Source organism: Moschus berezovskii, chromosome 2 (genome assembly GCF_049115385.1).
Source record: "Moschus berezovskii isolate FMDL1 chromosome 2, NW_MosBer_1.0, whole genome shotgun sequence".
In the NCBI taxonomy this organism is placed as follows: Eukaryota; Metazoa; Chordata; class Mammalia; order Artiodactyla; family Moschidae; genus Moschus; species Moschus berezovskii.
In genome coordinates, this window is record NC_142461.1 from 139,404,521 (window position 1) to 139,420,470 (window position 15,950).

At 39.9% G+C, this 15,950-nt stretch overlaps 1 protein-coding gene across 1 annotated transcript in view; it reads left to right on the plus strand.

The window, feature by feature from the left end:
- The window catches only part of OCA2 (OCA2 melanosomal transmembrane protein), a 291,387-nt gene that overhangs the window by 141,905 nt on the left and 133,532 nt on the right, over positions 1-15,950 (plus strand). Inside the window, exons 16-18 of the mRNA XM_055398109.2 lie at positions 3,871-4,018; positions 6,569-6,626; positions 9,048-9,156. Of these exons, the coding sequence (XP_055254084.1) occupies positions 3,871-4,018; positions 6,569-6,626; positions 9,048-9,156 (315 nt within the window). The remainder of the gene's footprint in view (positions 1-3,870; positions 4,019-6,568; positions 6,627-9,047; positions 9,157-15,950) is intronic.

Genomic DNA, 15,950 nt, shown 5'->3' on the forward strand with positions numbered 1-15,950 from the left:
TACTAGGGTACATAAACATTTAGGGTTACTGTGTCTTCTTGAAGAATTAACATATTTATTATTATGAAGTGACCCTCCCTATCCATAGTAATATTCTTGCTCTGAAATCTAATTTGTTCTTAATGTAGCAATTCCAGCTTTTTCTTGACTGCTGTTAGTCTGATTTTTTTTTATTAAATTTATTTTTAATTTAATTGTTTTAATTAGAGGCTAATTACTTTACATTATTGTATTGGTTTTGCCATACATTGACATGATGTATTTTTTAAAGTCATCCTTTCACTTTTAACATTTTTGTGTATATTTAAAGTGCATTTCTTGTGAATAACTTACAGTTGGGTCTTACTTTTTATCTAATCTGATAATCTGTCTTTTAATTGATATGTTTAGGTCATTGATATTTAATTTGATTAGTGACATGACTGAAATAAATTGTATCATCATGTTGCATTTTTCTGTTCAGTTCAGTTCAGTCACTCAGTCGTGTCCGACTCTCTGCGACCCCATGAATCACAGCACGCCAGGCCTCCCAGTCCATCACCAATTCCCGGAGTTCATTCAAACTCATGTCCATCGAGTCGGTGATGGCATCCAGCAATCTCATTCTCTGTCGTCCCCTTCTCCTCCTGCCCCCAATCCCTCCCAGCATCAGAGTCTTTTCCAGTGAGTCAACTCTTCGCATGAGGTGGCCAAAGTATTGCAGTTTCAGTTTTAGCATCAGTCCTTCCAATGAACACCCAGGACTGATCTCCTTTAGAATGGACTGGTTGGATCTCCTTGCAGGGAATTCAAGGGACTCTCAAGAGTCTTCTCCAACACCACAGTCCAAAAGCATCAATTCTTTGGCACTCAGCTTTCTTCACAGTCCATATCTCACATCCATACAAGACCGCTGGAAAAATCATAGCCTTGACTAGGTGGACCTTGGTTGGCAAAGTAATGTCTCTGCTTTTTAATATACTATCTAGTTTGGTCATAACTTTCCTTTCAAGGAGTAAGCGTCTGTTAATTTCATGGCTGCAATCAGCATCTGCAGTGATTTTGGAGTCCCAAAAAATAAAGTCTGTCACTTTTTCCTCCCATCTGATGGGACCAGATGACATGATCTTTGTTTTCTGAATGTTGAGTTTCAAGCCAACCTTTTCACTCTCCTCTTTCACTTTCATCAAGAGGCTTTTGAGTTCCTCTTCACTTTCTGCCATAAGGGTGGTGTCATTGGCCTATCTGAGGCTATTGATATTTCTCCCGGCAATCTTGATTCCAGCTGTGCTTCATCCAGCCCAGTGTTCCTCATGATGTACTCTGCATGTAAGTTAAATAAGCAGGGTGACAAAATACAAACTTGACGTACTCCTTTTCCTATTTGGAACCAGTCTGTTGTTCCATGTCCAGTTCTAACTGTTGCTTCCTGACCTGCATATAGGTTTCTCAAGAGGCAGGTCAGGTGGTCTGGAATTCCCATCTCTTTCAGAATGTTCCACAGTTTATTGTGATCCACACAGTCAAAGGCTTTGGCATAGTCAATGAAGCAGAAATAGATGTTTTTCTGGAACTCTCTTGCTTTCTCCATGATCCAGTGGATGTTGGTAATTTGATCTCTGGTTCCTCTGCCTTTTCTAAAAACTACTTGAACATCTGGAAGTTCACCGTTCACATATTGCTGAAGCCTGGCTTGGAGAATTTTGAGCATGACTTTACTAGCGTGTGAGATGAGTGCAATTGTGAGGTAGTTTGAGCATTCTTTATCATTGTCTTTCTTTGGGATTGGAATGAAGACTGACCTTTTCCAGTTCTGTGGCCACTGCTGAGTTTTCCAAATTTGCTGGCATATTGAGTACAGCACTTTCACAGCATCATCTTTTAGGGTTTGAAATAGCTAAACTGGAATTCCATCACCTCCACTAGCTTTGTTTGTAGTGATGCTTTCCAAGGCCCACTTGACTTCACATTCAGATGTCTGGCTCTAGGTCAGTGATCACACCGTCGTGATTGTCTGGGTCGTGAAGATCTTTTTTGTACAGTTCTTCTGTGTATTCTTGCCACCTCTTCTTAATATCTTCTGCTTCTGTTAGGTCCATACCATTTCTGTCCTTTATCGAGCCCATCTTTGCATGAAATGTTCCGTTGGTATCTCTAATTTTCTTGAAGAGAGCTCTAGTCTTTCCTATTCTGTTATTTTCCTCTATTTCTTTGCATTGATCGCTGAGGAAGGCTTTCTTATCTCTCCTTGCTATTCTTTGGAACTCTGCATTCAGATGCTTATATCTTTCCTTTATTCCTTTGCTTTTCACCTCTCTTCTTTTCACAGGTATTTTTAAGGCCTCCTCAGAAAGCCATTTTGCTTTAAGCAACAGCTAAAACTTATACAGTGGGAACAAAGCTGACAATGGCACTCACCATTTCAGGATCTTGAGTCTTCCCTAAAAATCTTTGTGGGTCATGAGGAACCACTGCATATTTGAAAGAAGAAATCTATATATCTAAGTGTCATTTATCTTCTTAGATTGATCAGCCTAGATAGTATTATCCTTTTAGAAGACAGGTAAATAGGAAGATAGAGTCCTTGTTTCTATATATCAATGTAACTGAATTTATCTATGACTAGATTAATATATCGATAGTTTCTGTTGATGACAGATAGATAGATTGATAGAACAAGCAGTTTTTTAAGAGTAATCAGTGGTGGGTTGGTAAGAAGTGGCTTCAGTCAAAGTTTACTGAGAGCAATCAGAATTGGCAAATGTGGGGAGATTTAACCTGGATAACCTGGTGAACTGAGGCAGGAACAAATGGATCCTGCAAGATCCATATCATTATATTTGGAACTGCTCCCATGGCTCAGTACTGTTCATTTGTAATGTATCTTATTTCTCTATCTTCTTGGAGGCCTGTCCATATAATGTCAAATTCATTCTCTCCTTTATCATCTAGCATCCTATCTGGCACTTATTGCATGTTCAATGCAGAAATGTAGAGGAGAATGTCACTGATAGGACCAAAATGACATTTCAGGTTCATGTACCTGGTAGATTAATGATGCCATGTAAAAATTAAGAAAGCGGGAAGAGAGTTTTGTGGGGGCAGATGGAAGGTTTATCTGTGAATCTTATAGCACAAGGGTCAGAGGACAACATTAAGTAGCTGATTGGGATCATAGTCTTGGAGCTCAGCAGAGACAGGATGGGGAAATGGTGGTGGAGATGCAGTGTAAGTCTGGGAACTAAGGAGTGAATACTTGGCCAAACTGAGCTCTGGGTGCAGGCAGTGAGCTCCCTTTTCCTTGGCAAAATGTCTCTTAACCAAATTTTCCCATGATCAATGTCATATTTATTTCATTTCCCAAGTAGGAGAACAAAAGTGGACTAGCTGAGCATTAACCCATTGGGGGACCTGGGGAGCGTAATCCATCCTGTTCAATTTGATGGGTTAGAAGGCATCTAGACTCTGGGTGTGTGTGAAGGGTTGAAGCTGCCACTGGAAAAGACAACTGCAGAAAGGAGCCCTAGGGACCTGGAAGACCAGATTCACATTTTCTATTTCTGCAAACATAGAGATGGAGAGGCCATAGAGCCATAGGCTGGCCTGGGAAAAAAGTTGTTGGGTACTAGCTTTGATATGCCTATTCAAGAATTTATTCTTAACACAAAGAGTTGAAATTATATTACTTCACATCCACTGTAATTTTTCAAAGTCTGCTTTGTCTTCTGTTTCCATCATAATAACATGAAAGCTAAGAAGCCACTCTTTTGGTTTGGTCCCTGAATATCTGCATCATGATTGCGTGTTTCCTGTTCTTGGAGGATGCTGAGGGGAGTAGGTATTGACATCTGAGGTTGCAGGATACTGAAGCCTCAACTTTCTTTCCTGCAGAACTGAAGCATGAGATCCATGTCTGGCGTCTTACTGCACAGCACATCAGCCCAGCCAGCAGGGAGGAGACAGCAGTTCGAGGTTTGCTCCTGGGGAAGGTGCTAGCACTGGAGCACCTGCTGGCCCAGAGGCTACACAGCTTCCACAGGTACCAAGCCAGACCCTGCTCAGACCACTCTTTGTTTACAACTGTGGTCCTCATCTTTACCAATTATGCTCAATGGTTGAATTGTGTCAATAACTTTTATATGACCACCCTAAGAGTGTTCAAATGTCAACTGCAAAATGTGAGCTAAAATGATTGTGTAGAGTAGTCCATGGTTCTGCAAAAGAGTAACACTAACTGCAGGCTTCTAGGTAGGTTTTGGGCACCATACACTGTGTTAAGCCTGTTATGGTGCATGATTTTATTTAACCCTCATTTAGCTCTCTGGAATGTGCACTGATATTAGTCCCAGTTTAAGGATGAGAAAACTGAGGGTCAGAAAATTTGGGCAACTTGCCCAGGGTTATACATCTAGAAAAGAGTGATGCCTGGGATTGAGTTCACATGCCTGTCACATTTCACGTTGCATTAACGAGAATAAAAAACAATATAACAAATTAATCTAATGAAATGTTCTCTGAGTAGCTTATTTTCAGGGAGCTCAAAAAATACCTAAGTCTTAATTCATTTCTTGGAGTTTGCTTGTTTGTTTGGCCTTGCCAAGTGGCACGTGGGATCTTAGTTCCCCAGCCAGGGATCGAACCTTTGCCCCTGAATTGGAAGCATGGAGTCCTAACTACTGGGCCACGAGTGAAATCCCTTGAAATTATTTTTAATGAAAGTTGAGATCTAATGGGTAACAATGAGGTGCTGAATCTTTCCTCCTCACTTGGATGAGATGCTGAGTTCCAACCTGTCTTTACTCCGGAAGTACTGCCAGGAAGAACAAAAACCTGCTCACCCCTCAGGAATGTGGAAGCAGTCCTGCAGCAGGATCAGGTACTGGGTGGAGATGAGGTCTGTCACAGCAACGGGAACTGTGAGTCCTTGTGAAGGTAGTAGAATGATCTTACATGTGGCAATTTGGTGAGACCAGCACTATGTTCCCAGAGAGGAGGCAAGAGTCTGAGGACAGAAGCTGGGCACAGTGCCAGGACCAACCTCGGAGGGCCATCTAGAGTGGTTGCAGCTGAGTCTGGGTATTGGGGTGAGAATTCCACAGGTTAGTATGTGGAGATTCACTCTGTCCAGAGATGAAGCCCAGGGAGAAGCTCTGGCTCAGCATCCTTAGCTTCATATCAGCCCAGAACTTACCTGTACCTGTGGCACTGGAGAAGCAGGACCTGGTGTCTCCAGGTTACAGGAAGGGCCTGAGTTGCTGACTGAGGACAGAGTCACAAGCTTCAGCAACAGGCATAGATCTTAAAAGGAAAAACTTTGTAAATTAAAGATGCAGCAGTAAGTTTCTTTGAATGTATTAAATCTCCTGATCTTCAAGTTTCTTCATGCTCCTTCTGACATGGGCATTAAGACATAGTCAGTGTATCTCAGGGTTAAAATGGGAATAGACATGTGGACTCAGAGATTCACCGAGTTTCCATCAGTTCATGCTATTTTGATCACAGAAAGGGAAACTGAGGCCCAGAGACTTCAATGGCCTTTGGAAGGCCACACAGTCACTGAGAAGCAAATAGTAATGAGGGTGATCTAAGTCAAGTACTTGCTCTACAGGTCTTACTTCTACATTTTATTTTGAAAAATTTCCTTAGAACCGTTCACTTGGGTCGACTGTGATTTCCTTTAGGGTCTATACTGGCTGTGTGGTCAACCGCCATTGATACTATGACACGTGAGAGCTCATGAAGACTAAATTCTCTCCCACAAATCTTTTTCCTAATTGGTGAGAGAGGCAATAAAGCAGAAAGATGAGCTGACAGGAAAGGTTAAAAAAGAAAGGCACGTGGGAACAAATGGAAGTGACTGAAGTAGAAGTGGAGATATGTGGTGCCACGACCAGCGGGGAGGGAAGCAGACGAAAGCGCGTCAGGGTAGATTCCCAACTGATGGAGATCACCGCTAAAGCAGGTGACACTTGTTATACTGTTTTCTCCTTTAATTAAATTATAACACAGCCTCATTTTGAAAAAAATTCAGAAAATTAAGAAGTAAAAAGAGATGACTTACTGTCTCATTCCCTGTCGCTTCAGTCGTGTCCAACTCTGTGTGACCCTATGGACTATACCTGCCACGCTCCTCTGTCCATGGGGATTCTCCAAGCAAGAACACTGAAGTGTGTTGCCATGCCCTTTTCCAGGGAATTGTCCTGACCCAGGGATCAAACCCAGGTCTCCTGCATTACAGGTGGATTCTTTTCCATCTGAGCCATTATGGAAACCTGCCTATTTACATTTAAGTCAGTATTCTGATGTTTCCTGTGCCGTACTCATACATACCTCATTGAACAGTCTGGCCATTGCATGTGTTACTTTCCTTGGGGATCTTTTGAGTGAGCATCTTTCCTAGTCCATGAACCCAGCCCTATTGGGTGCCTTATATGACAAGAGCTGCCCCATTCTGTGGCTGCACCTGGTGTCATGCAGTGGACAGCGTCCAGGCCAGGGGATCATGCTGTGCGCTACTGCTGACTGCCATCCTGCTGGCCTCACTGCTCAATGCCACCAGGAAAATGATGTCTGCCCTTTTCTCTTTTAGACAGATCTCACAGGAAGATAAAAATTGGGAGACCAATATCCAGGAGCTACAAAGAAAGGTATTATGGTTTCTTTTCTTAGGGATTTCTTGAAGAACAGAGTAAATTCCTTTTCTTTGCTTCATGTGAAGTTGCAACTGAAAGTCACCTCTCTTTTATTCCTGTAATTGTACATAACACATAGCTATTTCTTTGAGTTAATGGGAAAGATAATTTTCCAGACATGGTAAGCTTATTTTATCCAGGAATTGAAAACTTAAACTTTTTATATTTCCTTTAAGATAGGGCAATACTTTCTGTGGTTAATGTGCATGCAGGGAAGGTTGGCTGGCTCTTGGCTCCACCTGATCTTGAAAGGCAAGTCTGTGGTTCCCATTGTGCAGATTAACAGGTGGAAGCCAAGACAAGAGAGGCATGCTGCTTGAGATGGAATACCTTTGGAGGTAGAAATGGAGTGTATGTCTTCTGTTGTACAGCCCTGACTTGGGGAAGCAAATATTATTTTGAGTTCTTTTGTCATTTTCCTGCCTTGGTGGAATTTCTCAACCCACCTGAGGACACATAGTGCCCCTCTTCCACTAAGAGAGCTCTGTGCAAGATCTGCTGGAAGTAATTTGTAATATCTTCATTAAATTTCAAATCCAGGTGGTTTGTTTCCTAGGGAGAGGTAGAATATCCACTCCCTGGTTGTGAAAGGAACATTTGGTCCTTTGCTAAACAAAATTTAAACATTGGGACCTGTAGCTAACATGTTCCTTGAGTCCCTCCTCCCATCATCTGTTCTACTCAGATGGTCAGGGCTAGGGAAGGCAGGTGTGACTATGACACTTTTCTGGCCTCAGGTTTAAACAGACCCTGTGTGGTTCTGGCCACAAGTTAGGGATGAGACTACCTCTGTGTGTACCTGGTGAACAAGGACTGGAGAGCTACCCTCATTATTTCTCAAACTTTTCATTGTGATGACCCCAGATAATCAAATGGTAAAATTTGATTGATATCCCAAAATAACAAAGCATAAACTTTTGATCATCTTATAGCAGCTGAATGACACTGACTTCCCTGATCCCTTATTTCCAGTATTGGAGTTGGCATGTTAGTACCCAATTTCTGTGGTTAGCTTGGCCCAGTGAGATGCCAGGCTCCTTTCCTCCTGATTCTGCATCACAGACTCATTTAGCAAAATTGGCTTCCTTGGAGGGTGAATGGAAAGAAGAGTGGGGGCCAGCCAAGCTGAAAGTCTTGGCAGTAGGTGGGGAAGGAAGATAGTGGCTCCCAAGGCAACCACTAAGCCCATGACCAGGGGGACAGGATCTGCTGCCAAAGCCACTGTGACATAGAGGGATATGTTTATGATTTTTGTGGCAGCAGCTTTAACTGTGTGACCACAGGAAATCAAGAGAGGAAATCTATCTCTATCTCTACCTATACCCATACCTACACTCAAGTCTGTGTCTGTCCATGTCCATGTCTATACCATTGTCTATATACTCATTTCTGTGTCTATCTCTATATCTTTGTCTATGCCCATATCTTATGCATAGCTCTATTTATATCTACCTATATCAGGATCTGCATTGATAACCTTATTTATATTTACATCTAGACTTGGATATCCTAGGTACAGACCAACAAACAGAGGTGCTGGTGGGACCACACTGAAGAAAATACACAGTGCGGTTGCTGGTTCACACGGTGAAGTGTGATTCACATTGGGACCTGGTTAGATGTGCCTTGTGTACAAGCATCTGTGTTTGCTTGTTGGGACCTTACTGCCTGCCCCAGCTCCACACAGCTGTGGCCCTCAGAGCACAGACCCCTTTGGGAACCTTGCCCTGTCTTGCCCTGTGGCTCAGGTTCACTGGAAGGAGGTCTTCAATTCCAAAATTAATGAAGATGCTACAGTGCACTTCCCCTTACCCCCTGAATGCTGGGAGCAGGATCCATATGTGTCATTTGTTGACTAGGGGATTGCTAAGGGCATTCAGCAGTAGTCCACTTATTGAAAGAATATTTTAACCTCAGTGCCACATGCATGGGGCTTTGAATAATAAACAGAAAGGTGAACTAAAAGACTATGAACACATAAAACCTGTGGAAATGCACGTGTCTTGAAGGGCCATGTCTCTGGAGGTTATGTGTTGACTCCCCAGTGACTTTATATCATCTAATGCTGGCAGTGGGGCTGGGAACAGCTTAGCATCTCTGTGTCACATTGAAAAATCTATTGAGTCATGTGTCATATAAAAGGATTTTACTATATTTTAAATTTATTGTGTTAATTTTTCATAGATTTTGATTTCAAGATTCCATAACGTGGCAGTCTTGAATCTGTACCCATGAATTTATCATTTTTCAAGTTCAAGATGTTTTATCTTTCATCATAAGGAGAAATTTGTAGTGATTCAAATCACGTAGGGTTGTGGACACATTGCAGAAATTAGGTTGCATCGAGTACATGAGTTGTGTTTTCCTCTCTTACAGCACAGGATATCAGATAAGACTCTGCTCGCCAAATGCCTGACAGTGTTGGTATTTGTTATCTTCATGTTTTTTCTCAATTCATTTGTCCCTGGTGTTCATCTTGATCTTGGTGAGTCTAATTTTTTTGCTTAGCTTTTGTTGATGGGCTTTTCAAGTGATATCACAGTCTGGAAGGTTTCAAAGCTTATTTCCAGACATTGGTGAGGGCTGAGAGTGATAGTTTTCTGGAGGAGAGGAAGAGGAGGAGGAAAGTAGAGAGAGACATCATAGTGCCATGGGTCCTCATTTCCTCTAGGTTGAACATTAGAAGGAATAGAGAGAAAGATGGATAGCATCATCTCTATCATACTTAATAATTGGATCTGGTCTTCAAATTATTACCTCAGAAGCACCTCCAGAAAAGATACGAGATTATTTTAGCAAGGCCACAGTCCTGCAGATTGTACAACCCGATCTGATGATAAGATTAGAGACTGTTAGTGAAAGGGCCAGAGAATTATAAGAAGTCTACTCTGGTCCCTCTCCTTACTCAAAGGTGCATCCATTTTCCCTGTGCAGCAGAACTCTGATCTCCCACCTGCTCCTGTGAGTTTCTTTTCTCTTGCTTTCACAATCCTATGGCTCTTACTTTGTACTGTCTTAAGGTCTAGGTTGCATGGCCCATTGCCACCTGACACATGGCTATCTTGCAGAATGAACTCACCAGATATCTTGTTTACCCAGGCATTCTTCCGCTGTCCATCAACATTTTTCATGCTTCTTAGATCTTTCTAATTGATTTAATAGTTATCTCTATTGCCTATTGTATCTTTATTTAAAACAAAATAAAACCATTTCCAAAACTCACCTCAAATAAAATTTTTATGTATGGCTTTCCTTCAAAAATTAGCTCTTCTAAAATGTTTTTATAAAATTTAATTTACTACAACATTTGAAAAATATAACTTCTGTAGAAAGCAAGTACTCTTAACTGTGTAAAATAGATGAATATCATGGGAAGACTTAGTTACTCAAACCACAGCATTGCTCCTTTGTTTCTTGGCTACCACTAACACTTTATATCTCTAAAGACTAAACAAATACTACAAAACTGGTAGTTTGTGGGCAGAAGGATTCCATTAGCTAATTCTTTAGGTGTTCACAGATTATTTTGTTTCTTTTCTTTTTTTCTTCACGTTCGCAAAATTTACTAAGCTTGAAGCAAAGTTATTTTCTCAGCTACAGAAGCTTTCAAATTTAAATAGGTTGTAAAACTCTATTTAAACTTTGCTATCATACCTTCAATTGTTTTCTTATAATTTTTAATTAAAGTATAGTTGAATTACAATGTTATGTTACTGCTGTACAGCAAAGTGACTCAAGTTTACATATATATATTGCTTTTTCATATTATTTTCTATTATGATTTTTTGCAGGATATTGAATATCATTTCATGGGCAATACAGCATTGTTTTGTTTCTAATTTTGTTTGAGATCCCATTTTAAAAGAACACATCATGCATTTTAAAGACTGAAAAAATATATTGAAGTTTGCATGCAATTTTGTTAACATTTGACAGTGGTCTTTGTATAAATAACAATACTTACAAAACTTAGTCACATCTTTTACCATATCTATGGGGTTGAAGGGTTTATTTTGTTTCTGCTTTTATTATTTTTATTTTCTTTTCTTTTCTTTCTTTTTTAAAATTTATTTATTTTAATTGGAGGTTAATTATTTTTACATTATTGTATTGGTTTTGCCATACATTGACAAGGGGGTTCAAGATGGGGAACTTGTGTTTCTGCTTTTAAATCTTGTGTTTTTGGTTAGTATTGTGGATAAATTATTTTATCTGGGGATCCTAGAATACATAATCTGTATATTTGCATATTCGCTGAAATAGGAAAGAGGTTGACCTGGAAAAAAGTTTAATTAGCAAATATTTAAAAAGGAATACAGTTTTCTTAGAGTTTTAGTAACTCTCTTGATGGGAACAGAGGCAAAAGTAATACAGGATCTTCCCAGGGCTTCAGTGGACAGATCATTTGTCCTTAGTGAAGTGCTGTATTGAACATGACATGCTGGATAAGTTGAAGAATAATCCAATGTAATGCCATGTAACATGAGGTGTTATCACATTACACAATGTATATCATGTAACATGTGACATCATATAACACATTGTGATGCCACATGACAAGGTTGTATCACATAAGGTGCACCATGTAACACAGTGTGATATCACATAATACAATGTGGTGTCATATAACACTGTGTCATGTCATGTAATAAAACATGACATCGTATAACGCATAACACATAATGTATAACATCATAACGTATAACACATAACGTATAATATCATAACCTAAACACAACAGTGATTATCATTCTCTTTTTCTTGCTAATTTTATTTTTTAAGTTATCATAGAGAAAAATTGATTTTTCTTTTCAAATTCAAAATTCTATGAACTTTAACAAAGATGTATATTTATGTAACTGCCACTATAATCAGAATACAGAATAGTTCTATCACCCCCCAAATTTCTTTGTATTATTCTTTTGTATCACTCTTTGCCTTAATCCTGGTGATTCATCATATGTTCTCCATCACTATATTTTTGTCTTTTGTAGAATGTCATACACACTGACTAAGACAACCTTTGGGACTGACTTTTCTCTCTCATATTCATCCATGTTATTGTTGGTATCAATAGTTCATTCTTTTTGTTGCTAAGCAGTCTTCCATGGTATGGAGATACCAGTTTGTTTATCCACTGGCCCATTGAAGGACATTTGGGTTGTTTCTAGTTTTTGGTAATTGTGAGTAAAGCTACTTCAAACATACATGTACACAGTTTTGTGTAAACTTAAGTTTTTATTTCTCTTGAGTAATTACCTAAGAGTGGGACTGCTGGATAATATTGTGAGTGTGTGTTTAGCTTTAAAAGCAACTGCTGCACCATTTTCCAGAGTGTCTGTAGTACTTTGCACTTCCACAGTAGTGTATGGGAATTACAGCAGCTCTATATCTTCATTAGCACTTGGAGGAGGTGATGTAGACTACATCTTAAATCTAGAACTCACGTGTTGTTATAATCTTTGTTTACCTCCCTATCGCCTGGTATCCCCTACCCCAGCTAGATTCAAAGGTACGGTCCATGCCATCTAAGCTTTTCTCTAGTTAGTGCCTTGTGTTAATGCCTGACACATTAGTAGATATAAGATATAGGTTAATATGGTGCATGTACAAACTTCGTGTTCTTATAGATTCCAATTTCATTATTGTGAGAATTTCATGTGTGGTTGACTCATCCTCAGCTCTCTAAAGAGCAAAAGCCTCTTGTGGGGATTCTTCATTGGGGAAATGATACCAGGGAAGAGAAGTAAGGGACAGATAAGCAGACTAGTGAAAGGAGTGAGTCAAAATGAGGCTGAATCTGACCACATTATGGGTCCATAGGATTATCTGAGAAGAAATATAAGATGTGTCTCAGGACTGTCTGTGGGGTTGTAGCATTACCCATTGGTGCCCATCATCCATTGGTCCAAGTTCTTTCCTATGGGATACGAACTTACAGGTGCATGTAGCTAATAAATGCATGAAGGGCATGCAACAGAGGAGCCCCTGCCGGGAAGCAGGTGTTGGTCCATGGATTCAGGGGCAGACTTGGTCGGGGTACAGCTAGGTATGAGAGCATAATTACATAGAAGTGGCCACTGCCACAGACTTCCAGTGAGTGACAGGAGAACCCCAAAGAACGCAAAGGTATGCAAGAGGTGGGCAACAATGAAGAAAGAAAAGCCCATGGTCACAATTCATATGCATCTGGCAAAGAAATAGTTCCCTAATGTTCAAGTACTTTTTATCTGTTAAGACACACTGGAATTAACTCCAGATTGCTCAAGCAGTTATGCAGAGACAGGTTCATATTCTCCACATGAAGTTCTTGGGTGCCAGATATGTTTCAAAATTCTGATTTTTTATTTATATTTTGCAAAGCCATGAGCACACACTGAATTGTATATATTAATAAAACCCCCGAGGGGTTCAGGGCCAGCCCCTTGTCCTTCAAGGGTTAATAATTCTGTAGTGAAACTTGAATATTTTCTACAAATGGGATAAGTTATGACCACAAATAGCCTTATTTCAGTTCAAATTGGATTTTGTTGTATGTTGACATAAAATGTAAAAAATTTGCTTTCCCAAATTTTAGGATTCTAAAATCTAAATTCTAAAATTGTGGATAACTGATTATAAAAACTATAAGAATCAGTGAGCTGGCTTCAAAATTTTACCTTTGTCTTTAAAATTTGTAGTCTTGATTAACAATTTTCTAGCTCTCCTTCTTTGAAATTAATTCACAGTATCCCCCTAGGTTTTCTCACAGTGAGTTTGATTAGATTTCACTTCTGGAGATATTTCTGTAACTATTTCCTTGATATTGTTTCAAAATTGCTGGCGTTGTCAGTGTCACTCAGAGAAATTTTATTGCCTTTGTTAAAGTATTTTTTCAGTTCAGTTCAGTCGCTCAGTGGTGTTCGACTCTCCGCGACCCCATGAATCACAGCACGCCAGGCCTCCCTGTCCATCACCAACTCCCGGAGTACACTCAAACTTTTTAGCTACCAACAAAACAATGTACTTTATATTAAGCAAAATAGGGAATTATTAGAATGATACTGTGGACTTCATGGCTGTCCAGTGGTTAAGACTCCTCACTTCCAATACAGGAGGTGCAGATTTGATCTCTGATTGGGAAACTAAGATCCCACAGGCCATGCGGTGTGGCCAAAAAAAGAGACAAATAAATAAAGTAAAACATAGAAAGGGACTCCAAGGAACATTGTGGTCCAAGGTGGGGGTGAGGTGGAGGGGGTGGAATGGGGCAGAAAGAAGCAGACTTAGGAAATGTTTGGAAAATCACCAAGACAAAGGACATGGTACAGTCAGCCAAACACTTTATTCTCTTCTAATTTTCTTGTCTTTTTTTTGGCTCATGGCAGAATGGAGATGATCTCATTAGTTTCCCAAATTATAGGATCTCAGTTTCAACCACGCAGAGCAAAAACGCTATTTTGAATCCCAAATTTCCTGGTGAAGAGTTTGTTTGACCCAGGTTGGGTTAATTTCCTTTCCTAATCCAGAAATTATGACCAAAATAACAAGTGGGCACATAGAAAATATGGCCAATCGATTTAAAAGGAAAGTACAATTAAATATTTAAAAAATCTATAAATTAAGTGAAAGATAGAAAATGGACAGGAATCATCAATAGACTCTTCACAAAAGAGAATATTAAAATGACTGAGATTACCAATAAGCATGTGAAAAAGTGCTTAACCTTATTCAGTTCAGTTCAGTTCAGTTCAGTCGCTCAGTCTTGTCCGACTCTCCACGACCCCATGAATCACAGCACGCCAGGCCTCCCTGTCCATCACCAACTCCCGGAGTTCACTCAAACTCATGTCCACAGAGTAGGTGATGCCATCCAGCCATCTCATTCTCAGTCGTCCCCTTCTCCTCCCATCCCCAACCTTTCCTAGCATCAGAGTCTTTTCCAGTGAGTCAACTCATCGCATGAGGTGGCCAAAGTATTGGAGTTTCAGCTTTAGCATCAGTCCTTCCAATATTAGTTATCAGTAAAATGTGAATCTAAACCACAAAAAGATATGGATATATCCGCATCTAAATGGCTAAAATCAAAGTCTGACAGCACCAAATATTAGAGAATGTAGAGCCACAGGAAGTGTCCTAAGCTGTTGACAAGTCTGTAAATTTGTACAGACTTTTGAAAACAATTTGTCAGTGTCTATAATACTAAAGTTTAGTAAAGCCCAGAAAGTTTGTTCTTAGTTATATGCTGAACAATAATGTGTATGTATGCACAACAAAAGACATGTATTAAAATGCTCATAGCAGCATTATTTATATTACTAATATCCCCAACCTGGAAGTCATTCACATATCTATCAACTCTAGACTTGATAAAGAAATTGTGGAATAATCATACAATGGAATATTCCACAAAATAAAAATAAATGTATTACTGAAACTGTAACAGTGTGACTGAATCTCACAAACATGTTGAACAAAAGAAAAGTCTGATAGAAATTCATACGTAGCATGTGATTCCGTGTATGAAGACTCAGAAACAGGCAAATCTACTTCGTGGGGTGTTAGGAATGAGACATTGAAAGGAGAATATAAGGAATGGAAGGAGATCTAATGGGGCTTTTGGTATATTGATAGTGTCCTGTTTCTTGCCCTGCTGGGGGATGTTACATTGTTAAGTTCCCTTTGTAATTGAGCTATGTGGTTTATTTAAAATTGATACACGTTTGTGTATGCATGCTATAGTTCAACTAAAATGTTTATAACATAATTTAATGAATATATTCACTGTATCATTCAGATGGCATACTCAAACTTGGTGGTGGTGGTGGTTTAGTCGCTGAGTTGTGTCTGACTCTTGTGACCCCATGGACTGTAGCCTACCAGGCTCCTCTGTCCATGGAATTTCCCAGGCAAGAATACTGGAGTGGGTTACTATTTCTGTCCCAGTGAACTCACTATTGGGCAAGATAGAGGAATCCATGAGGGGTACAGTGGTATCCCAGGCCAGTGTTTGTGTGTATATGTGTGTGTGTGTGAGAGAGAGAGCGAGAGCGAGCATCTTCCTAGGAACTAGAAGGATGTAATGACAAAACCACCTTGATAAGAGCTGTGTGACCTTCAGTGAAAGGACTCTGTAGGGAGTAGTCCAAAATAATGAATGCTGTGAGTCCTTGTCCCCAGATTCCATCTCCTGCTGGGCCTCCCCTTAGCAGAGCATACCTGGGAACCTGGGTATGACAACATCTTGATGTAATCCATTCAGAAAGCGAGCAAGAGAGGATGGAGGAGCATGAAGAGGGG